Source organism: Triticum dicoccoides, chromosome 2B (genome assembly GCF_002162155.2).
Source record: "Triticum dicoccoides isolate Atlit2015 ecotype Zavitan chromosome 2B, WEW_v2.0, whole genome shotgun sequence".
Lineage (NCBI taxonomy): Eukaryota > Viridiplantae > Streptophyta > Magnoliopsida > Poales > Poaceae > Triticum > Triticum dicoccoides.
In genome coordinates, this window is record NC_041383.1 from 709263898 (window position 1) to 709288363 (window position 24466).

Consider the following 24466-nt stretch of genomic DNA (forward strand, 5'->3'; position numbering starts at 1 on the left):
TATTTAAAATTTCGCGGTCATAATTTTTTGACGAAACGGTATTTTTCTGCAAAGTCTACAAACATGCAGGAAAAACAACCATCGCTTGTCACTACATTAATAGGTTAGTCCAATAAAATATTATAAGGTGCCAATACTATGTAATAATGGTATAAAAGTAGCATGAACATAGCAAAATTATAAATGTCTTTTGAGTATTAGTACGTAGAGATGAAGGTTGGGACACGACCACGCAAGGCACCTCCACCATGCCTAGCATGCCGCGGAGATCAGTTTTGAACAGGCTTTGGCAAACATGGAGGGAAATGTGCGACCACATGTTGCACATTGTCCGGGTAAATCGTGAATCAATGTCGGCATCGGCACTTTTTGCACAATGACGATGAACATAATATAGAAACTTTATATGAATGCATCTGGTAGTGTATCAAGATATGCAACGATAAAGCATGGTGTGTATGAAAATGAATAACGATGAACGTGACATAAATATTATGTCAACTATATATGAACATACAAAGCAAAATGATTTTGAAGGATCAAATCCCTACTCATGTAATGCGCCGGGGGGGTGGGGCTAGGCCCCCCTGGTGGTGTCTCCATGTTGATTTCCCTAATGAACATATTTTATATTACTGTTGTTGAAACGATATTTTCTACAAAGTGTAAAAACACAAAGAACAATAGCAACTGACAATTGACATTGAATTAATGGGTAAATCTAAAAATGTATAGAAAGGTACCAAACTAAGTAATAGTAATACAAGTAACATGAACGTAGAAAAAAATATAGGTCCATTTAAGACTTATGAATACGCGGCAGCGGAGTTTTGGTGGCCTGGCCACGTTCTCTGTGACCGGAAATAGCGTATCTCTTTTCGTGGGGGCGGGTTTGGCTAGCGACCAAAACCTAGCCGCCGCCGCCAAGAGAGCCATCTTTCCGGCGCCGTTTTCCGGCGGCTCTCCTCCGCCGGCGACCTCTTGGTCATCAGTCGTGAGGGGGGTCGCCGGATCCCGTGCGTGCGGATCGTTTTTGCTTTAGGTTTAGAGCCCTAATAGCCTAGGTTTTTAGATCGTCCGACGTCTTGGCTTCGACGGCGGCGACGGCGATGCTGAATAAAGAAGCTCCAGGTTCTTCTCCGGCGAGGCGATCGTCTCTTTGCTCGGTGATGAATTTGGGAACCAGTCTGTTCAAGCGGGGATATCGTGGCGGCGACGGCATCCTTGTGGTGGACTTGTGTCCTCGGGCTCCGCCGTTGCGACGACATCTGCTCCAGCGTCGGCGCGGAGCTTGGGAGGTAGTTCGGGAGCAGATGCAGATTGTGATCTGCATCGAGGACATCTGGAAGACAGAACGTGTGCTGAGTTCGTGGTTGATGGATGGCAGGTATGGTTTCCTACTTCGGCGTCTTAGTCGTTGTGGAGTCTCAGATCTGGAGTTCGATAGCGTGTCCGGGGTGTTGCCCCGGTCTGATTCGTTCAACGGCAATGGCTTCATCTTTGGTGAGCCACCTTGGAGGTCCGCAAAGCTGCACATCAGTGATGGAGCCGCGTCGAGCTCGGGTGAGGAGGTGATCCGACATTTTTTTCTTTGGTGGCTCCTGTGGTGGTGCCGGAGGCAAGTGACGGACGTTGGTGTCAAGCTTAGCAAGCTATTTTTTCAGTTTTGTCATGTTGGTCTTTACATGACTTGTAATTTGATCTTTATGATATGAATGAGACACGTATTACCATGAAAAAAAAATACGCGGCAGCGGAGGTCAGGGCCGACACGTCGTGGATGGTCTGCACCAACATGCATGACTCTTGCACCATGCCCAACATGCCGCGGAGGTCTGTCTTGGACATGCTCTAGCAGAAGGGAAATGTACAAACGCATGTTGAAGAGCGTATGACTGGACTCCTGTACTGCAATCGGCATTTTCTGAACTGCCGAAACACCTAAACAAAATCATTACATTTCATCTAATTATCCTTACCAAACATAGGAATAGAACCGGCCCCTTCTAATTAAATGGAAGCATGACATTTCATTTCACTTATTTTCCTAACTAAACACACCTACTCACTATATGTAATAATACACTTTTTATACTAATGTATGGGCAGCTTTGCCTTATATCCAAAAGTAAAGCACGCAGCCAAAGCATGCGTTTCTTTTGGCCACCGCCCAGAGAATTAGTAAGAGGATGAGGCAAAGATATAACAGCCTGCACGCTCCCGTTGGTCAGAGCATCTACGTGTGGACTCCTCAAATGCCTCTCATATGTTTGGATGGACAACTTGGTCATTGACCAGTCACAACTTCGGGGTGGTGGGGTTGCGCCTCATTTGCGCAGCGTCAGTCTCCAAGTCGGAGGTCAACGCCGGCATGCCTCACGGCCCATCCATTGTATGTGGCTTGCATGAAGTAGTTTGATGGCATGCTGATGAAGTAGTCGAACGCTATGTGTGGGATCCATATGCATTACATGAGTTAGTTTACATTGCGTGTTGCTAGTATGGATTTAAGGATTTGCTAATGAGGTGTCCCGTTAGGGACATGGACATTTAAGAGGTGACCGGACTAGTCCATCAACATCTAGGGGGCCAGATTAGCTAGGCCCTGTTGTAAATGCTCTTACCATTTTTCATGAAATTCGTGCAAAGGCATCTTTGTCCGTGTTTAGGCAGGGGGGCCTTAAACCCGACGAAGATAGTATCAGTGCATGATTCATCGTAGAGAAGAGTCTAAAATAAATATTGAATTCATAGATCAAGTATGAATCCAACCTTAAACTCTTACATTAAAATTGGCACCATAAACTTATTGATTCTGGTCAATCATAACTATAGACCTATTTGTTGCACGGGGAAAGAATAACCGAGCTGGGATCACTCACTTGTCTCAGTGACTACATGGCCACATGCAATCTTCATCTTCTTTCCACATGCACTCTCTCTCATCTTTTTCTCTGAGGTGGAGATGCAAAATCATGCACACGAACATCAGAGCAACTCCAACGGGCCGATCCAAACGGACGATGATTTCGTCCGCTTTGTATCCGTTTGGATCGGCCAGACGGACACGGATGCCCCCTTTCGCATTTGGATCGGCGCGTGCGCCCAACGCTAACCTGAGACCCATTTTGACGGCGCCAAAAAAAAAGAACGCATGCATATTAAAAAAATAAAAACAGCATTAATTAAACATTAAAGCCGGCCACGAAGGCCGGCGACAGTCCACGCATTCACATTTGCATTAAAAAAACAGCCTAATAAACTATGAGGCGGCGCGCTGCCCTAGGCGTCGCCGTCGTCGTTCTCGAGGTCCGTGAGGTCGATGAGCGTCGGCGCCGGCCCGGCCCAGGCGAACGCCGTGTTCCAGAGCGCCGTCATGTCGGGCTGTGCCCGCGCAGGCAGTGCCGGGGCGGGGGGGGGGGAGGGGGGGTGCGGCCGCCTGTGCAGCCGCGGCCTGGCGCGCCTCCTCCTCGGCCTCGCGCTCCTCCTCCTCGAGGTCGCGCTCGTGCATCTTCTCGTACTCGCCGTCAAGGCGCTCCTCTGCCAGCCGGCGCTGGCGCAACATCTTGAGGTACGCCTGCTCCTGCGCCGGCGTCGCCCCCAGCCAAACCGGTGGCGCGGACACCCACTCGCGCACCACTCCATTCCAGGAGAAGCGCGCGATGGGCTCGGGCTCGGGCTCCGGCTGCGGCTCCGGCTTGATGGGGACAGCGGGGCCACCGGCGGCACCACGCGGTCGCCCGCCGCGGAGAGGGCAAGGGCCTGCGCCATTGCCGCCTCGTACCGGGCCTCCTCTTCCGCCTCCGCCGCCTTCGCTCTGCGCCGCTCGTCCTCCTCGCTCTCCCGGTAGACGGCCGCAAGGGCCGCCTGGTAGGCGTCCTCCGCCGCCTGGTCCTCCTCGCGGACGACGAGCGGCGTTGGCGGCAACCTCCGGTCGACCTCGCGCACGCCCTGTCGCCTCGCCTCCTCGTGCTCGAGCGCTGCTCCGGCGTCAGCAGCGCCCGCCGGCGCCGCACCTCCTCCACGTGAGCACGAGCCGACCGCGGCGCCGCCGGCACTGGGATCCTATCTGGATCCAGATGCCAGTCGTGCGGCAGCGTCACGTTCGGATACGGCAGAGGCTGCCGGTTCTGCCAGTGCCACTCCGCCTGGTGCACTGGCACGTTGACGCGCAGCCTCTGCCGGCGCCGGCGAAGGTGGGAAGAACTCGGTGGGGCAAGGGGTAGCGGGTGACTTGCCCTTGGCCTTGCTGCCGCTGGCGCCGAAGAAGAGGCCCATCTCGCTGTGGTTGTGGTGGCTAGGGTTTGCCGGCGACGAGGGAGCAAAGGTGGGCAGATGTGGACGGCGAGTTTGGATGAGGACGGCCCCGCCGCACGGTCGGGTTAAAAAAGGACGAGCGCCGTCGCTGATGCGTGGGTCCATCGTCATAAATTAAGCTGGCCGCGTGGGCAGCGGGTAGTTGGACGACTACCATGTGGGGGCGCGGCGGATAGCGAGAAGGTGCGCCAAGCGTCCGTTCGGCATCCGCGCCGACGCGTTTGGGGCGCAAATTTAAGCCGCAAATGCGTCGGCGCGCACGCGACACGGACGTGATTTGGGTTTGGGTCGGCGCGTTGGGCCGTCACTTCTGTCCGCATCAACCCAAACGGACGCAGCCGGACGAAATGGGTCGGCCCTTTGGGTTGCTCTTATCTCCAAGATTAGTATCCATGCTCGTGGGACATTCACCTTCAATGATCCTATGAAAATCCTTTGAATCACCCTAAAAAAGAAAATTCCTTTGAATCAGAGAGGCCATCAGGGACCGAGAGATCAGGGTTAATTTCAGACTGCCTCTGCAAATCCAAGGTTTTTTTCAGACTTTTTCCTTCATCGAACTGCTTCGAATCCTGAGAAACGAAATGGTACGCGCCTAGCGACAGTACGCATGCACGCAGAAGGGCCCGGCCGCTCGGGAGCCAACACCTGGGGCGGCACGGTGTCGGCCAGGTGGGCCCAGACGCCATCCGGGACTCCCTCGCGATGCCGCCGCGCGCGGGTCACGGCGCCCGTCCACGTGCCCTGGGCGGCCGGCCGACAGTTCCAAACTTCCCACTCCCGCCGTACGTGCCGACATCGCCGTGATTATGATTATCCCATGCGCCCACGCCTTGCAAGAGCCAATGTCACGTGGGCCCGCGCCGGCGGCAGTCGTTTTCCATCGTGTTTGGCCATGCCGGGACAGACGACGACAGCTCGCAAGTCCTAAGAATAAATTACTGGCTAATCTTTGCGCGCGCGGTGATTCTCTCCGTCTCTCGAGCCAGCGTCAGCAGCTGGAACTCTGCTTAAAACAGCGACGGAACGCTGTCAAACCAACAATCTGTTAGCCGGCCGTCGTTACTTACTTGCGCGTGCCCGCGCATGCGAAACACACGCGTCCGATACTTTCTGCCTTTCTTTTCTACAAAATGTTTAGCTGTCTAAGGCACATCTACATGTGCTCTAACTATTGCACATCTAAATGACTCAAATAAATTAGAAAGAAAAAACAAAAAAAAATGCTTACACGCAATCTTAGCTTAAATACGACTTAGATTTGTGTAATACTCATAGCACATCTAGTGATGTCCTTTAGCAGTTTAGAGCATCTCCAGCCGTTCGCCCCCCGGGGGCGCGTAAAATCGTCGCCGGGGGGCGAGTCGGCGCAAAAAAATGGCTTGGAGGCGAGTTGGTTCCCAGTCGCCGACCCAGTGCCGTCCCCAGACGCCGTATAAAAAAAATATTTGGCAAAATTCGGTTAAACTCGGCTAAAATTCGGCAAACTTGGCATATATTAGACATGTTCGCGGTTTACATAGCAAATTTATCTAAACTACGACTAGGGGGCAAAGAAGTCGCTGAACGCGGCGTCATCGCCGTCATCCTCGCCGCCACCCTCAGCGGCGGCCTTCTCCTCGACGCGGGAGCCCATGCTTGACCCCTGGCCGGCGTCGCCATGGCGGACCGGTGGTGGTGGCCATGCGCCATCGTCGTCGCTGACGACGCCTCCTTCGTCGCGGCCCCGGCGGCGCTGCTCGAAGCGCTGCAGGGCGGCACGCTGTCGCTCCATCTCCATCTTGAGGTAGTCCTTGCGCGCCCATTTCAGGGCCGCCTCGTCGTCGTGCTCCATCTTCACGGCGGGAAGCCCCGGCTCCGTCTTTGGCTTAAAGAAACGCGGAGGATCCGACGAGGAGGCGCGCCGGCCGCCCTCGTTTATGACGATGCCGGCGCTGCGAGTGCGCCGGCCAAGCGGTGTCTCCGCTGCTGGCTCGGCCTTGACGCCGAGAAACGTCGAAGAGGCGGAGGAGTGAGAAAAAGAGCGTGAGGAGGAGTGCGAGGAGGAATTGAACCTCCTGGGCAACCATTGCTCGGCGCGCCGGCGGTGGGCCGGGGCAGCCGCCGTGGGAGGGTATGCCAGCAACGGTTCGTTGCCGCCCTCCAGGTACGACAGCATGCCGTCGAGCGTGCGGCCAGGAGCGTCCGACCACACGCGGCGCCCCTCGTTGTTCTTCACGCCGCCCACCACCGGTGCCCTGTTGGTGGACGCCAGCCTCCTCTCCTGGCGGCGCTCGAAGTACCGCGAAAAACGTTGATTTCGGCCCAAGCCGGCGAAAAACAGGTTTGTGGGATACGACTGGACTGTTTTTTCAACGCCAGCGCGAGAAAATCGCCTCAGAAGAGCCGTATTGGGGACGCGGCTGGAGATGCTCTTAGCGATCAGGTGGACTCTTCTATATGGAGCCGAGTCGATTTCCATATTGCAAATGGCAACATCTTCTGCCCCCCACCCCCCTAACAATTTTGTATATCTGCTCGATTCCCAACTACTAATCGAGACAGCAAATCTTGTTATCTGAAGCACATGAGCCAACTCCCATGATTTTAAAAAGCTGCCGCCCGCACAGTGCAGCACTATGCAATCATGATATTGGCGCGTTGCCTCGCCCCGTCAGTCCGGAAGCTGCCGCCCACCGTAACCAGATTCGTACGCGCCACCATCGGCGAACCGCCGCCCGCCACCAGCCCTATCCATGGCCGTCCACGTTGGCTTCAACCAGCACGTGTACCGTCCTCACTATAAATAGTTCTTCTTGCAATTGCTTGGCCGCCGCGAGAAGAGAAGAGAGCGACCCCGCTTCTCAATCCTCACAGATTTTGTGTCTGGTGCGCTGCGTTCCCTCCAAATCCAATTGCCGTCCGCAGCTGCCCGATCGCGACATGCCGCCGCACGACCGTAAGGCGGCGCCGGGCCGCCGGATGCTGGCGCTGCCCACGGTGTGCCCGTGCGAGGCCATCGCCCCCGGGACGCTGCTGGCGTCGCTCGTCGCCCTCGTGGCCGAGGTCGCCCGCCACGACGCCGCCGCGCTCCCCGTGCTCCGCCGAGGGGCCGGCGAGGCCCTGCGCATCACCCGCGTCCTCCTCGCGTTCCTCGAGGAGGTCCGCGAGGCGGCGGCGCCCCTGCCGGACGCGTCGGTGCTCGGCCTGTCCGAGCTCCACGTCGCGATGCAGAAGCTCCGGTTCCTGCTCGCGGACTGCTCCAGGAGAGGGGCGAGGCTGTGGGTGCTGATGAACGCCGACCTCGTCGCCTCCGAGCTCCGTTTCGTCCTCTGCTCCGTGGCCACGGCCATGGACGTGCTGCCGGCGGACGTGGTCGGGGCGTCCGTCGAGGCCGGAGAGCTCGCGAGACTTCTGTCCCAGCAGGCGTGGCGCGCGCCGGTGTGGCCGGACGAGGACGACGGGCGCGCGATCCGGAGCGTGCGCTCCATGCTCGCGCTGTTCAGGAGCAGCGCCACGCAGCACGCGGAGGACGCGATGATGGTGCTCGGCCGCGTCGGCATCACCAGCTGGTGCGACTGCGCCGAGGAGGCCGCTTTCCTCGAGGCCGAGCTGTTGGACCGCCTGGAGGACGGCCGCGAGAACGACAACGACCTCGTGCTCATCAGCGGCCTCATGGCGTTCCTCGTCTACTGTCGCGTCGTCTTGTTCGACAGCGTTGATACCAAGAAAGCTGACGCGGCAGCGCCCGGGTCGAGGCCGGCAGCGAGCTGCGCGGCGTGGACCAGCCAGGAGGCGCTGCAATGCCCGATCAGTCTGGAGCTGATGACCGACCCGGTGACCGTGACCACCGGCCAAACTTACGACCGGACGTCCATCAAACGGTGGGTCAAGGGCGGGTGCCGGACGTGCCCTGTTACCGGCGAGAAGCTCCGCAGCGCCCAGTTCGTGCCGAACGTAGCCGTGCGCGGCATTGTCGAGCAGCTGCTCCTCGCCAACGGGACACCGCTCCACGAGCAGCAAAGCAGCAAGCACCGGTGTGCGGTCGATAAGACCGCCTCGGCGTTCGGCCCGGCCGCGGCCGGCGGCGTGCGTCTCGCCGTGGCCTTCCTTATTGCCAGGCTCTCCAGGGGCACGCCCGAGGAGCAGAAGAAAGCGGCCTTCGAGGTGCGGAAGCTGGCGAAGCGCAACGTGTACCACCGCGCGTGCCTCGTGGAGGCCGACGCCGTGCCGTGGCTCCTCCACCTCCTCTCCTCGGCGGACGCGTCCGTCCAGGACAACGCCATCGCCAGCCTGCTCAACCTCTCGAAGCACGCGGCCGGGCGGAGAGCGCTCGTGGAGGCGGGCGGGCTCGGGCTCGTCGTCGACGCCGTCAACGTGGCGGCCAAGGTGGAGGCGCGGCAGAACGCAGCGGCCATCATGTTCTACCTCTCGCCGAACAGCGAGTACTGCCAGGAGATCGGCCGCATCCCGGAGGCCATCCCGACGCTGGTGCGCCTCATGAGGGACGGCACTTACCGCGGCCGCAAGAACGCGCTGGTGAGCCTCCACGGGGTGCTCCACGGCGCGAGCAGCATCGGGAAGGCGGTGACCGCCGGCGCTGTGGGCGTGCTCGCCACCCTCCTGTCCGGCGACCGCGAGGACCTGGCGAACGACTCCGTCGCCCTGCTAGCGAGGATCGGCGAGCAGCCGGCCGGCGCGACGGCCATCCTGGCCAGCTCGGAGCTTTTCACAAGCCTCGTCGACTTCCTCAGCGCGTCGGCGTCTCGGTCGGGGAAGGACCACTGCGTGGCGCTGCTGGCCTCGCTGTGCATGCACGGAGGAGACAAGGTCGTCGCCCTGATGGGCAAGATGACTGCGCTTATGCCCGCGCTGTACGCGCTCATCGCCGACGGCAGCCCTCTGGCGAACAAGAAGGCGAGGTGGCTCATTAACGAGATCCACCGGGTCTACGAGCAGCGCCAGCCGCCGCCGGTCGTGCCGCCGGCGGGTGACCGTGTCATTCGAGTATAGCTATAGCACACGAACTTGGGTGCGATGACTGATGAGGTGTACAGATGATTCCTGTAATTTGTTTTTTTTTTGGGGGGCGGCGAGTTTTCTTTCTTCTGCCCCTGCTCGCGTTTTTTAAGAGCAGGGATGGGCATGACACAATGCAAAATTGTACATAAGAGAGTGTCTATGTAAGAAAAAAGAGAATGCCAAACTACTAGGCTGCAGTGCACGCCCTTGAAAGAGGCTTTCGCCCACTTTATAAATATAACGCAAATACTGAACGAAATTGCTTCGTGCACGATACTTATGTCGAAACTGTGCACGACATGTAAATCCAACGGCTAGTGAATCGTCCGAATTGTGTCAATGCATAGCACGACTCAACGCTGAATCAATACATAATGGTAAAGAAACCCTACTACATACAGAAAAGACATCCAAGTAAATAGTGAAAATGCCATGAACTCAAAGCATATAGAAAAAGCCACCTCAAACAAGAATCACCCCTATACCACCGACCATGAACGAATAAGCGTCTCTTTGTGGAACCATCGGACGCCAATGCATCGAACACATCAAGATGTTGTCGAGGAGGGCCCCCTGCCCACTCGCTCCTGGGCATAGAGCGTCGATCCTTCCCGTGGACAACAAGGACCAAGAACGATGACCATAAGGTCACGTGTAAAATGTAGGAGACAAACAAGGCCACTGCATACTTGGCACCAGGAAACTTCATGCCAGGGATAGAGCATGTCGACCAAAAGGTATCTGAGATCCACGACTACGCCCCAAGAGGGTAGCAACACAATGCCCCACCATCGCCGAGCCCGAAAGAACGGACTAGGGTTTCCACCAGGAGCACTGACACGAGGAGGGGGCCCACAATGAAGCCCCCAAGAGGGAAGCAACATCCACAAGCCTTGTCGGCGGCGACGCCAAAGCGCGTTCAGATGGAGCCTCAATCATGTGAGGCACCAAAGGTCACTAGTACAACCTAAAAGAGTGGACTGGGTTCGAGACATCGAGATCAAGACCAGGGAGCCGCTACTGCTAAACCCATGACAACACCAGGACCGCCCAGAACTCCGCTACTCGCCATCCACATAGCGAAGGAGGAAGCCACCATTGTTCCATCATTGCTTGCCGAAAAGCCATCCGCACAAGTTGCAACGCATGTGTGGAAAGTGATTTGCTCGCAGGGTTTAGGTGTTTCCCTTTGTTTATAAAAGAGTGTCAAATTACTAGGCCATAATGCAGAGAACCAATTTGTTGCTAGATGGTTAGGAGGGTGGTTGTGTCCTCAACCCACCAGGTATCAAACCTCAAGTTTGACACATATGTGTCTGGCAGGATATTATTTTAGTGAGAGATGATGTTCCCATCGACAGTGGAGTGTTTAATATGTCTTTCACAAGTGGCCCACCCTAAAATAACTCTCTTTTCATGATGCAAAAAAAATTCCTTCAATCTGATGTGAGTGTCCAATCCCGTCGTTGGGATGAGCAGCGTATTCCGGGGCCTTGACAAATGACCGGTCAGTTGATGGCAACAATTGAATTTGTGGAGGAGCAATCGGTTTTCATGTGCCCTCATGCCTAGATGACTCTTTGAGAACAAGAGAACACCATCATTTGATTATGGCATTGATCCCAATAATTCGTTATGTGTCACTGCTTGTAGACTTGCTTTTGTAAACCATGCGAGAACACAAAAACTACACTTTCATTGTTGCCTTATTTATGTGATTCCCTAGGGTTGCTTATTAGGATCTAGATCAAGTGACATGTAACTTCTTTAAGATTAACTTGATTGGCAATGGAAATTACAGTTCAGTGTGAAGATGCAACTTGAGGCAAGTCAAAACAAAAGTGGTGGTCTAAGATACATGACCTTGATATTCAAGGCACCAAGGGAAGTTTCACATTCGAATGCAAAGCGTTGAGAGGCATTTGTCATGTAAACAATTTTCCTCTCGTAATTGAATGATCCACAACAGACATGAAATGCAATGCTTTTAGATCCCTAATTTATGGTTTAGTTCCTAGTGGGAACTTGGACACTTTTTGCATCACCAAGAGAATCAGACGGCTAGAAGGCATTAGGCTTAGCTCAACGCATAGGCATGTACTTGAAGGAAATATGCCCTAGAGGCAATAGTAAAGTTATTATTTATTTTCTTATTTCATGATAAATGTTTACTATTCATGCTAGAATTTTATTAACCGGAAACATAATACATGTGTGAATACATAGACAAACATAGTGTCACCAGTATGCCTTTACTTGACTAGCTTGTTGATCAAAGATGGTTGTGTTTCCTAGCCATAGACATGAGTTGTCATTTGATTAACGGGATCACATCATTAGAAGAATGATGTGATTGACTTGACCCATTCTGTTAGCTTAGCACTTGATCGTTTAGTATGTTGCTATTGCTTTCTTCATGACTTATACATGTTCCTATGACTACGAGATTATGCAACTCCCGTTTACCGGAGGAACACTTTGTGTGCTACCAAACGTCACAACATAACTGGGTGATTATAAAGGAGCTCTACAGGTGTCTCCGAAGGTACATGTTGAGTTGGCGTATTTCGAGATTAGGATTTGTCACTCCGATTGTCGGAGAGGTATCTCTGGGCCCTCTCGGTAATGCACATCACTATAAGCCTTGCAAGCAATGTGACTAATGAGTTAGTTGCGGGATGATGCATTACATAACGAGTAAAGAGACTTGCTGGTAACGAGATTGAACTAGGTATTGAGATACCGACGATCGAATCTCGGGCAAGTAACATACCAATGACAAAGGGAACAACGTATGTTGTTATGCGGTTTGACCGATAAAGATCTTCGTAGAATATGTAGGAGCCAATATGAGCATCCAGGTTCCGCTATTGGTTATTGACCGGAAACTTGTCTTGGTCATGTCTACATAGTTCTCGAAACCGTAGGGTCCGCACGCTTAAGGTTTCGATGACAGTTATATTATGATTTTATGGGTTCTGATGTACCGAAGGTTGTTCGGAGTCCCGGATATGATCATGGACATGACGAGGAGTCTCGAAATGGTCGAGACATGAAGATTGATATATTGGAAGCCTATATTTGGATGTCAGAAGTGTTCCGGGTGAAATCGGGATTTTACCGGAGTATCGGGGGGTTATCGGAACCCCCCGGGGGCTTAATGGGCTACATGGGCCTTAGTGGAAATAGAGGTCAGCAAGGGGAGTGTGGGGCGCGCCCCCCAAGGCCCAAACCGAATTGGTTTAGGGCAAGGGGGCCGGCCCCCCCTCTTTCCTTCTCCTCCTCTCCCTTTCCTTCCCCCCTCCTACTCCTACTAGGAAATAGGAGGAGTCCTACTCCTAGTGGGAGTAGGACTCCCCCTTGGCGCGCCTCTCCCTGGCCGGCCGCCTCCTCCCCTTGCTCCTTTATATACGGGGGCAGGGGGCACCCCATAGACACAATAATTGATCCCTTGGATCTCTTAGCCGTGTGCTGTGCCCCCCTCCACCATAATCCACCTCGATAATATCGTAGCGGTGCTTAGGCGAAGCCCTGCGTCGGTAGAACATCATCATCATCACCACGCTGTCGTGCTGACGGAACTCTCCCTCGACACTCGGCTGGATCGGAGTACGAGCGACGTCATCGAGCTGAACGTGTGCTAGAACTCGGAGGTGTCGTAGTTTCGGTGCTTGATCGGTCGGGCCATGAAGACGTACGACTACATCAACCGCGTTGTTCTAACGCTTCCGCTTTCGGTCTACGAGGGTACGTGGACGACACTCTCCCCTCTTGTTGCTATGCATCACCATGATCTTGCATGTGCGTAGGAAAATTTTGAAATTACTACGTTCCCCGATAGTGGTATCAGAGTCAGGTTTTATGCGTAGATGTTATATGCACGAGTAGAACACAAGTGAGTTGTGGGCGATACAAGTCATACTGCTTACCAGCATGTCATACTTTGGTTCGGCGGTATTGTTGGATGAAGCGGCCCGGACCGACATTATGCGTACGCTTACGCGAGACTAGTTCTACCGACATGCTTTGCACGCAGGTGGCTGACAGGTGTCAATTTCTCCAACTTTAGTTGAACCGAGTGTGGCTACGCCCGGTCCTTGCGAAGGTTAAAACAACACTAACTTGACGAACTATCGTTGTAGTTTTGATGCGTAGGTAAGAACGGTTCTTGCTCAGCCCGTAGCAGCCACGTAAAATTTGCAACAACAAAGTAGAGGACGTCTAACTTGTTTTTGTAGGGCATGTTGTGATGTGATATGGTCAAGACGTGATGCTATATTTTATTGTATGAGATGATTATGTTTTGTAACCGAGTTATCGGCAACTGGCAGGAGCCATATGGTTGTCGCTTTATTTTATGAAATGCAAGCGCCCTGTAATTACTTTACTTTATCACTAAGCAGTAGCGATAGTCGTAGAAGCAATAGATGGCGAAACGACAACGATGCTACGATGGAGATCAAGGTGTCGCGCCGGTGACGATGGTGATCATGACGGTGCTTCGGAGATGGAGATCACAAAGCACAAGATATTGATGGCCAGATCATATCACTTATATTGATTGCATGTGATGTTTATCCTTTATGCATCTTATTTTGCTTTGTTTGACGGTAGCTGAGGGAGTCCCGGACTAGGGGGTGTCCGGATAGCCGAACTATCATCATCGGCCGGACTCCAAGACTATGAAGATACAAGACTGAAGACTTCGTCCCGTGTTCGGATGGGACTTCCCTTGGCGTGGAAGGCAAGCTTGGCGATACGGATATGTAGATCTCCTACCATTGTAACCGACTCTGTGTAACCCTAGCCCTCTCCGGTGTCTATATAAACCGGATGGCTTTAGTCCATAGGACGAACAACAATCATACCATAGGCTAGCTTCTAGGGTTTAGCCTCCTTGATCTCGTGGTAGATCTACTCTTGTAATACCCACATCATCAATATCAATCAAGCAGGACGTAGGGTTTTACCTCCATCAAGAGGGCACGAACCTGGGTAAAACATCGTGTCCCTTGTCTCCTGTTACCATCCGCCTAGACACACAGTTCGGGACCCCCTACCCGAGATCCGCCAGTTTTGACACCGACATTGGTGCTTTCATTGAGAGTTCCTCTGTGTCGTCACCGATAGGCTCGATGGCTTCTCCGATCATCAACAACGACGTAGTCCAGGGTGAGACCTTTCTCCCTGGACAGATCTTCGTATTCGGCGGCTTTGCACTGCGTGCCAATTCGCTTGGCCATCTGGAGCAGATCGAAAGCTACGCCCCTGGCCGTCAGGTCAGATTTGGAAGTTTGAACTTCACGGCTGACATCCGCGAAGACTTGATCTTCGATGGATTCGAGCCACAGCCGAGCGCGCCGCATTGTCACGACGGGCATGATTTAGCTCTGTAGCCGGACAGTGCCCTGGAGGCCGCACATGAGTCCGCTCCGACCCTCAATTCGGAGTTGGCCGCGCAGATCGAGGACGGGTGGCTAGACACCGCCTCGGGGGCTGCAACCTCTACGGCGATGGAGCCGAACACTGACCTTGTCCCTCATGAAGCTCGTGACTCCGAGGTGCCGGACTCCTCGCCGGACTCCGAACCTCCCGCGCCCCCTCCAATCGAATCCGATTGGGCGCCGATCATGGAATTCACCGCTGCGGACATCTTTCAACACTCACCTTTCGGTGACATCTTAAGTTCGCTAAAGTATCTCTCGTTATCAGGAGAGCCCTGGCCGGACTGCGGTCAAGACAGTTGGGATGCGGACGACGAAGAAATTCAAAGCCCACCCACCACCCACTTAGTAGCCACTGTCGACGATCTAACCGACATGCTAGACTTCGACTCTAAAGACATCGACGGTATGGACGACGATGCCGGAGACGACCAAGAACCAGCGCCTACTGGGCACTGGAAAGCCACCTCATCATATGGCATATACATGGTGGATATCCCAAAGGATGGGAATGGTGAAGGAACAGCGGAGGATGACCCCTCCAAAAAACAGCCCAAGCGCCGACGTTAGCGGCGCCGCTCTAAATCCCGCCACAGCAAGAATAGAGATTCCGGCGCCGGAGATAATAACACCCCAGACAGTGCCGAAGACAACCCCCTCCAGCAAGATTCAGCACAAGAGGACGGAGATGCCAGCCCTCATGAGAGAGCAGCAGACGAAGAGGTAGAGGATTACATGCCTCCCTCCGGAGACAAGGCAAGCCTCGACGACGACGAATTCGTCGTGCCTGAGGATCCCGTCGAACAAGAGCGTTTTAAACGCAGGCTTATGGCCACGACAAACAGCCTCAAGAAAAAGCAGCAGCAGCTTAGAGCTGACCAAGATCTGCTAGCCGACAGATGGACTGAAGTCCTTGCGGCCGAAGAGCATGAGCTCGAACGCCCCTCCAAAAGCTACCCTAAACACAAGCTGCTCCCCCGATTAGAGGAGGAGGCATATGAACCATCATCACCAGCAGACAATACGGCTGACCGACCACCCCGTGGCCGCGACAGAGAGGCCTCTAGGCCCTCCACTAGAACCGTACCCCGGCATCGTTCGAAAAGCACACGTCCACAGGGGAACGCTCTGGACTTGCGAGATATATTGGAGGATAAGGCAAGACAATCAAGATCGATCTATGGATCGCGTGGGCGCCCCATGATACGTGACGACAACCGTCGCGCCGGACACAGTAAGTCCGGCCGGGCCGAACACAATAGACAAAGCTCTTTTGAACTTCGTCGTGATATCACCCAATACAGAGGCGCCGCACACCCACTATGCTTCACAGATGAAGTAATGGATCATCAAATCCCCGAAGGGTTTAAACCCGTGAATATTGAATCTTATGATGGCACAACAGACCCCGCGGTTTGGATCGAAGACTATCTCCTTCATATCCACATGGCCCGCGGTGATGATCTTCACGCCATCAAATACCTCCCACTCAAGCTTAAAGGACCAGCCCGGCATTGGCTTAACAGCTTGCCAGCAGAGTCGATTGGGAGTTGGGAAGACCTGGAAGCCGCATTCCTCGATAACTTCCAAGGCACGTATGTGCGACCACCAGACGCTGACGACCTAAGCCATATAATTCAGCAGCCAGACGAATCGGCCAGACAATTCTGGACACGGTTCTTAACTAAGAAAAATCAAATCGTCGACTGTCCGGATGCGGAGGCCCTCGCGGCCTTCAAACATAACATCCGCGGCGAATGGCTTGCCCGGCACCTGGGACAGGAAAAGCCGAAATCCATGGCAGCCCTCACATCACTCATGACCCGCTTCTGCGCAGGTGAGGACAGCTGGCTAGCACGCAGCAACAACCTCAGCAAAAATTTCTGGCAGTCCGGATATCAAGGACCGCAATGGCAGGTCGCGCCGCTACAAAAACAAACGCCGCATCAACGGCGACAATAGTGAGGATACGGCAGTCAATGCCGGATTCAGAGGCTCTAAACCCGGTCAGCGGAAAAAGCCATTCAAAAGAACTACTCCGGGTCCGTCCAATTTGGACCGAATACTCGACCGCTCGTGCCAGATACACGGCACCCCCGAAAAGCCAGCTAACCACACCAACCGGGACTGTTGGGTATTCAAACAGGCAGGCAAGTTAATTGCCGAAAACAACGACAAGGGGCTGCATAGCGATGACGAGGAAGAGACCCGACCGCCGAACAATAGAGGACAGAAGGGTTTCACCCCACAAGTGCGGACGGTGAACATGATATACGCAACCCACATACCCAAAAGGGAGCGGAAGCGTGCACTCAGGGATGTATACGCGATGGAGCCAGTCGCCCCGAAGTTCAATCCATGGTCCTCCTGCCCGATCACTTTTGATCGAAGGGACCACCCCACCAGCATCCGCCACGGCGGATTCGCCGCATTGGTTTTAGACCCAATCGTCGATGGATTTCACCTCACCAGAGTCCTAATGGACGGCGGCAGCAGCCTGAACCTTCTTTATCAGGATACAATGCGCAAAATGGGAATAGACCCCTCAAGGATTAAACCTACAAAGACGACCTTTAAAGGCGTCATACCAGGTGTAGAGGCCAATTGTACAGGCTCAGTTACACTGGAAGTGGTCTTCGGATCCCCGGATAACTTCCGAAGCGAGGAGTTAATCTTCGACATAGTTCCGTTCCGCAGCGGCTATCATGCTCTGCTCGGATGTACCGAGTTTGCAAAGTAAAACGCGGTACCGCACTATGCATACCTTAAGCTCAAGATGCCAAGCCCTCGAGGAGTCATCACGGTCAATAGAAACACTGAGCGCTCTCTCCGAACGGAGGAACATACAGCGGCTCTCGCGGCAGAAGTACAGTGCAGCCTCTTAAGGCAATTCGCGAGTCTGGCCGTTAAGCGACCGGACACGGCTAAACGCGCCTGGAGTAACCTACAACAAGACCACCTGGCACGTTCCGAGCACGCGTAGCAATGCGGCCCCAACCCTAGCCCCTGCAAAATTTCAAGACGGTTCTTTCGCGTACATCATTACGCTCTGGAGATACCATGGGTATAGGGGGAGGGGCACGACCATGATAGGCCCAGAATGTGGCTTAACCACACCAGGGGATCTCAAGTGTGTCGTTCTCTTTTTTCTCTTTTTTTTACCCACAGGACTCCGTTCATCAAAGGCCCTGTCCGACAGTAGACCTGCCGAACTCACGATGCAACAGCCAGGGAGGGAGAAAGGCTACGACGAATATCCAGGTGGTCTCCATTATGAGCATTAAATCTGTTTTATACACCATTCCGCAGCCTACCCCTGGAGGGGGACATGTTTAATAGTCCCATCCCTTGCTTATCTCACCATTTGTATCGTTCTGCATTCACAACAGTATTTCTTGAATAAACAATGCAGCACCTTTTTGCTTATAATTGCATTTCTTTCTTATGCATACATGACATGTTGCATCCGTACACTTTGGTACAGCTAAATACACCAGGGGCTTATGCTTCCCGCATCATGGTGTGATAAGTCCGAACACTTTCACAAGTGCGGCACCCCGAACTTATAGCATTATATGCATCGGCTCCGAATCATGTTGGGTCAATAGTTGGGTTTGCCCGGCTCCCATGTTTTGGTACCTTATGTTCCGTTGTATCAGCTAAGGTAGCACTGGGAGAACCACTACGATTGCGCCCCAGTTGAGCTGGGCGAGCGCCTTAGTGGAGAAAGCTAAAACTGACCATCATGATGAGGCAAGAGCCGGTCGCTGTTCGAGAGGTTTTTTCGAGTCCCTAAAGACTTATGCCGCTTAGAGCGAGGAACCGGCTTTGTCCGGCCCAGGCGTGAATAGCGCCCCAAATTCGGCCTTCCGAACACTAGGGGCTTCGCCGAAATTTAAAATTATAGAATTCTATGGCTAAGTGAGAGTATTCAAGCATTATAAGTCCGGTTGCCTTGTTCGTTGTGTTGAGCGCCTCCCTAGACGGACCCAAAAATGGGAACAAGAGTGCTCAAATTTATCCCGAACACCCCAGCACTCGTGGCATGGGGGCTGAAGCCGACGACTTGACATCTCTCAGATTTGATAAACGGCCGCACAGAAGGTAATATTTTAAATTAACAAGCATTGCTTAGCGCATATGAACAAAGTTTTCAGCGCACAGGATAACAAAATGCGAGTCTACTCAAATATTACATCTTTGGAGCACTCACCCGCAATAATGCGGGCACCCTTCAGGACACTCTTATAATACATCTCGGGCGTGCGATACTCCTTGCCCGGCGGTGGTGCGTCCGTCACAAGCTTCTCAGCATCCATCTTGCCCCATTGCACCTTTGCGCGGGTAAGGGCCCGACGGGCATCTTCAATACAGGCGGAGTGCTTGATGACTTCAACCCATGGACACGCATCCACCAGTCGCCGCACCAGGCCGAAGTAGCTCCCAGGCATGGCCTCCTTAGGTCACAGCCGAACTATGAGGCCCTTCATGGCCTGTTCGGGCACCTTGTGGAGCTCGACCAGCTGCTTTAGCTGATCGCTAAGGGGCACCAGATGTCCGGCCTCAGCATACTGAGACTAGAAGACCTTCTCCATTGAGCTCCCCTCCTCGGCCCTATAGAAAGTGGCAGCATCGAACACGCTGCGAGGCAGATCTGCGAACGCTCCTGGAGAGCTCCGAATTCGGGTAAGTGATAGGTAATTCACACTCACATGCTTACTTCGCATGAAAAATGCCTTACCCGCCGCTATTTTCCTCGATTTCCTGGAGGGCCTTGTAGGCTTCGGCCTTGGCAGCTTTGGCACTCTCAAGAGACGATGCAAGCTCGGACTCTCGAGTCTTCGAGTCACGCTCCAAACTCTCATGTTTTTTCACGAGAGCCTGGAGCTCTTGCTGTACCTCCGCCACCCGCGCCTCCTGCTTCTCTCGCTCGGTGCGCTCCGTGGCTGCATTACGTTCGGCCGCGGACACCGCCTCCTTCAGGGTCGCCACCTCATTCGTGGCACCTGCAATACCCACGTTATCCTTGTCATTCTTCTTACAACCAAATCCTTTTCTGTAAGGTACAATTTTAATAAGGTGTTACTCACCTTCCTTGTCCTCGAGCTGCTTCTTGGCACGGCCGAGCTCGTTCTCGGACCGCTCGAGGCTTTGCTTCAAAGTATTGACCTCCGCAGTCAGTGCGGCAGAGGTCAGCAGCACAGCCTGCAATCCCATATTGACATATTTTTATGACTCCTGCGTATATCTTTTTAGATCCTCAGTCCGGCTTTTCTTTCCGAATACCGAACTGAGCATCAGGGGCTACTGTCTATGCGGTACTATTTTACATATATCAAAATTCTTACCTCAAAGGCTGTTAGAAGGCTGCTGCAGGCTTCGGTCAGCCCGCTCTTGGCGAGCTGAACCTTCTAAATCACCGCACTCATGAAGGTGCGGTGTTCCTCTTCGATGGAGGCGCCGTTGAGCGCCTCCAGCAAGCTATCTGGCGCCTCCGGTTGGACGGAGGCCGCCGGCGTCACGGTCTTGCCCTTCTTACGAAGGGGCCGCCCGCCCGACTCCGGAGCCACTACAGTTTCCAGGGCCGAGTCCTGTGCAAAGTCTGGGAGGTTGCCCTGCGGCACCTCCGGGGCCTCCTCCTTCTGGCAGGTCCCTTCCCGGGATCCCACCTCGGCATCATCCGCATCACGGGGGGTGGAGGCGGTCGGAAGGGAATCCATATCCGACGCACTCAAGGACCCGCTCGACGAAGCAGGAAAATCATCCTTGGGCGGACTGCAGGGTTGTATGCGGCATTAGAAAGACACCATGTGGCGAAAAAGAAAAATCATGAAGTTATTCGGGAGTCCGGATACTTACAATCTCGCCAGGGGCTTGGCCCTTGGAGGCCAATCCTCGTCGTCGTCGCCGGCGTTGGCAGAGCAGTCCGGGGGAAGAGTCCTTCCCTTCTTGGACCCTTCGGCCTCCCTCGTTGGGGAGGCCTTCCTTTTCTTCCCTTCCCCCGCTGGGGGAGAGGCCTCCTTCTTCTCCTCCTCGCCCTTGTGGGAGGAGTCTGCCTCGGAGTCATCGTCCGATGACACCTGAAAGCGGGAACTCTTTCGAGTGCCCGTGGCCTTCTTCTTGGCCTTCTTCTCCGGCACCACGTGGGGTGCCGGAGCCAGCATCCCCGTTAAGCGGGCGTCCGCTGGGTCTTCTGGCAATGGGGCCGGACAGATAGCCTGTTCGGCCTTCTTCAACCAGTCCTGTCAAAGGAGGGGGAGTTTAGATCCCGCATAGAGTCAAATATGGAAAACAAGAGTCCCTAAGGGCAAAATTGCTTACCTCACTAGCCGGACCCTGCGAGCTGAATCCGCGATCTTCGGTAGCGGATGCGGGAGCCTCGGCGCCCTTAAACAACACCTTCTAGGCATCTTCGTACGTAGTGTCGAAGAGCCCGCTCAAAGTCTGGTGCTGCGCCGAATCGAACTCCCACATATTGAAGCCCTGTCGTTGGCACGGGAGGATCCGGCGGATGAGCATGACCTGGACTACATTGACAAGCTTGAGCTTCTTGCTCACTAGCTTTTGGATGCAGGCATGGAGTCCGGTCAGCTCCTCCGAATTACCCCATGTCCGGCCGCTCTCTTTACAGGAGGTGAGCCGTATGGGGATGCCAGATCTGAATTCGGGGGCCGCTGCCCATTCAGGGTCACACGGCTCGGTGATGTATAACCACCCCGATTGCCACCCCTTAATGGTTTCCACGAAAGTGCCCTCAAGCCAAGTAACGTTGGGCATCTTGCCCACCATGGCGCCTCCGCACTCCGCTTGGCTGCCCTTCACAACCTTCAGCTAGACACTGAAGGTCTTGAGCCACAAGCCGAAGTGGGGCTGGATGCAGAGGAAGGACTCACACACGACAATAAACGCCGAGATGTTGAGGATAAAATTCGGGGCCAGATCATGGAAATCCAGGCCCTAATAGAACATGAGCCCCCGGACAAAGGGATGGAGTGGGAAGCCCAGACTGCGAAGGAAATGGGAAAGGAATACTGCCCTCTCATGGGGCCTGGGGGTGGGGATGAGCTCCCCCTCGTCAGGGAGCCGGTGCGCGATGTCGCTGGACAGATATCTGGCGCTGCGCAGCTTCTGGATGTGCCCCTCCGTAACAGAGGAGACCATCCACTTGCCTCCCGCTCCGGACATATTTGGAGAAGGATGAGGTGAGATGTGCGGGCTTGGGCGCTGGAGCTCGAGTTCACGGAGATGGATAAGCAAAGGAGGAAGAAGGCGTAGGTAAAAGGGTTGGATCTTTATCCCCTTATATGGGCGGACGAAACCATGCGTCCCCACCAGCCTGATAAAACTCGCTATCTCCCAAGCGCCGCAATCAATGGCGCGGTTGGGTTACCCACGACCGTATTGATGGGAATCCCAGAATAAGGGGAACACGATCTCTACTTCGACAAGACGTGCCAAGGAAACCGCTTCGCTAAACGGCTGAGGTGGTACAATAAAAACAATTCGAGTAAAGGCTTGGTAGTGGTGTGATGTCACGCCACAAAATACGTCAGCAGATTGAACTTGTGTACATATTATTCTCTCTATGGTGGTATGTGGAATTTATTTTGCAGAGCCGGACACTATCCTGGTGTTCACAGTCTTCTATAAATTATTCGGAGGAGGAACCCGCCTTGCAATGCCGAAGACAATATGCGCGCCAGACTCGTCATCATTGAAGCCTGGTTCAGGGGCTACTGAGGGAGTTCCGGACTAGGGGGTGTCCGGATAGCCGAACTATCATCATCGACCGGACTCCAAGACTATGACGATACAAGACTGAAGACTTTGTCCCGTGTCCGGATGAGACTTTCCTTGGCGTGGAAGGCAAGCTTGGCGATACGGATATGTAGATCTCCTACCATTGTAACCGACTCTGTGTAACCCTAGCCCTCTCCGGTGTCTATATAAACCGGATGGCTTTAGTCCATAGGACGAATAACAATCATACCATAGGCTAGCTTCTAGGGTTTAGCCTCCTTGATCTCGTGGTAGATCTACTCTTGTAATACCCACATCATCAATATCAATCAAGCAGGACGTAGGGTTTTACCTCCATCAAGAGGGCCCGAACCTGGGTAAAACATCGTGTCCCTTGTCTCCTGTTACCATCCGCCTAGACGCACAGTTCGGGACCCCCTACCTGAGATCCGCCGGTTTTGACACCGGCAGTAGCATTATAAGATGATCTCTCACTAAATTATCAAGAAGTGTTCTCCCTGAGTATGCACCGTTGCGAAAGTTCTTCGTGCTGAGACACCACATGATGATCGGGTGTGATAGGCTCTATGTTCAAATACAACGGGTGCAAAACAGTTGCACACACGGAATACTCAGGTTAAACTTGACGAGCCTAGCATATACAGATATGGCCTCGGAACACAGAGACCGAAAGGTCGAACGTGAATCATATAGTAGATATGATCAACATAGTGATGTTCACCATTGAAAACTACTCCATCTCACGTGATGATCGGACATTGTTTAGTTGATTTGGATCACGTGATCACTTAGATGACTAGAGAGATGTCTGTCTAAGTGGGAGTTCTTTAGTAATATGATTAATTGAACTTTAATTTATCATGAACTTAGTCCTGGTAGTATTTTGCAAATTATTTTATAGATCAATAGCTCGTGTTGTTGCTTCCCTATGTTTGTATATGTGTTCCTACAGAAAACTAAGTTGAAAGATGTTAGTAGCAATGATGCGGACTTGGTCCGTGATTGGAGGTTTATCCTCATTGCTGCACAGAAGAATTATGTCCTATGCACCTGGGACATCGCCAGCAGGCCCATAATTCCGTCCTGCGTCGGTCCAAGATGCTAACTGTGATGGAGGGCCTGAGCGGAACTCGGGGGCGGCTACCCACTTTGTGCCCCTGGGAGCTGTTACATAGAACCACCTCCGTTGCCATACATCGGATACTTCCGGGAAAGAACCCTCTGGCCATGGGGCATCGGCGTTCCTGCTTATTATGGCACCTCCACACTCCGCATGTCGCCCCTCGATCATCTTCGGCTTCACAATGAAGGTCTTGAGCCATAAGCCGAAGTGTGGGTTGACGTGGAGAAAAGCCTCGCACACGATAATGAACGACGAGATATGGAGGACGGCGTATGGAGCCAGATCATGGAAATCCAAACCATAGTAGAACATGAGCCCCCTCACAAAGGGGTCGAGGGTGAGGCCTAGGCCTCAGAGGAAGTGAGGGACAAACACGACACTCTCGTTGGACTCCGGCGTGGGGATAACTTGCCCCGGAGCAGGAAGCCTGTGCTGGATATCGGCGGTCAGGTATCCGACCTCCCTAAGCTTCGCAATGTCCTCCCCTTGAATCGAGGAGGCCACCCACCGGCCTGTTGCGTTGGACCCGGGCATACTGGGGGATCTGGGGTGTTGGAGCTTAGGTTTTGAGTGCTGGAGCTCGAGGTGCGAGAAGGGGTAGGAGAGGAGGAGAAAGGCGTAGGCCTTGACCCCTTTATAAAAGGGATGAATACCAAGAGTCCTCAGCGTGACCGCTTGAGACTTATCTAAAATACACAGAATCATACCAACGGTCGCCGTGGGGTCACATATGCCCACATTGATGAAGATCCCATAATAAGAGGAACACGATCTTTGCTTTGGCAGGACGTGCTAATAAAACCGCCTCGCAACGCGAGTC

General features: G+C 53.6%; 1 protein-coding gene across 1 annotated transcript; it reads left to right on the forward strand.

Annotated features, from left to right (window-relative positions):
• The first annotated feature begins 7193 nt into the window (after positions 1–7193).
• Positions 7194–9508, forward strand: LOC119368432 (U-box domain-containing protein 19-like). The gene has a single exon (XM_037633695.1). The coding sequence runs from the start codon at positions 7240–7242 to the stop codon at positions 9307–9309; it is 2070 nt and encodes a 689-aa protein (XP_037489592.1). The 5' UTR covers positions 7194–7239; the 3' UTR covers positions 9310–9508.
• The last annotated feature ends 14958 nt before the right edge of the window (positions 9509–24466 follow it).

What these genes read in the sequence shown, in the direction of transcription:
- LOC119368432 (XM_037633695.1), top strand. Translation starts at nt 7,240, where the DNA reads ATGCCGCCGCACGACCGTAAGGCGGCGCCGGGCCGCCGGATGCTGGCG.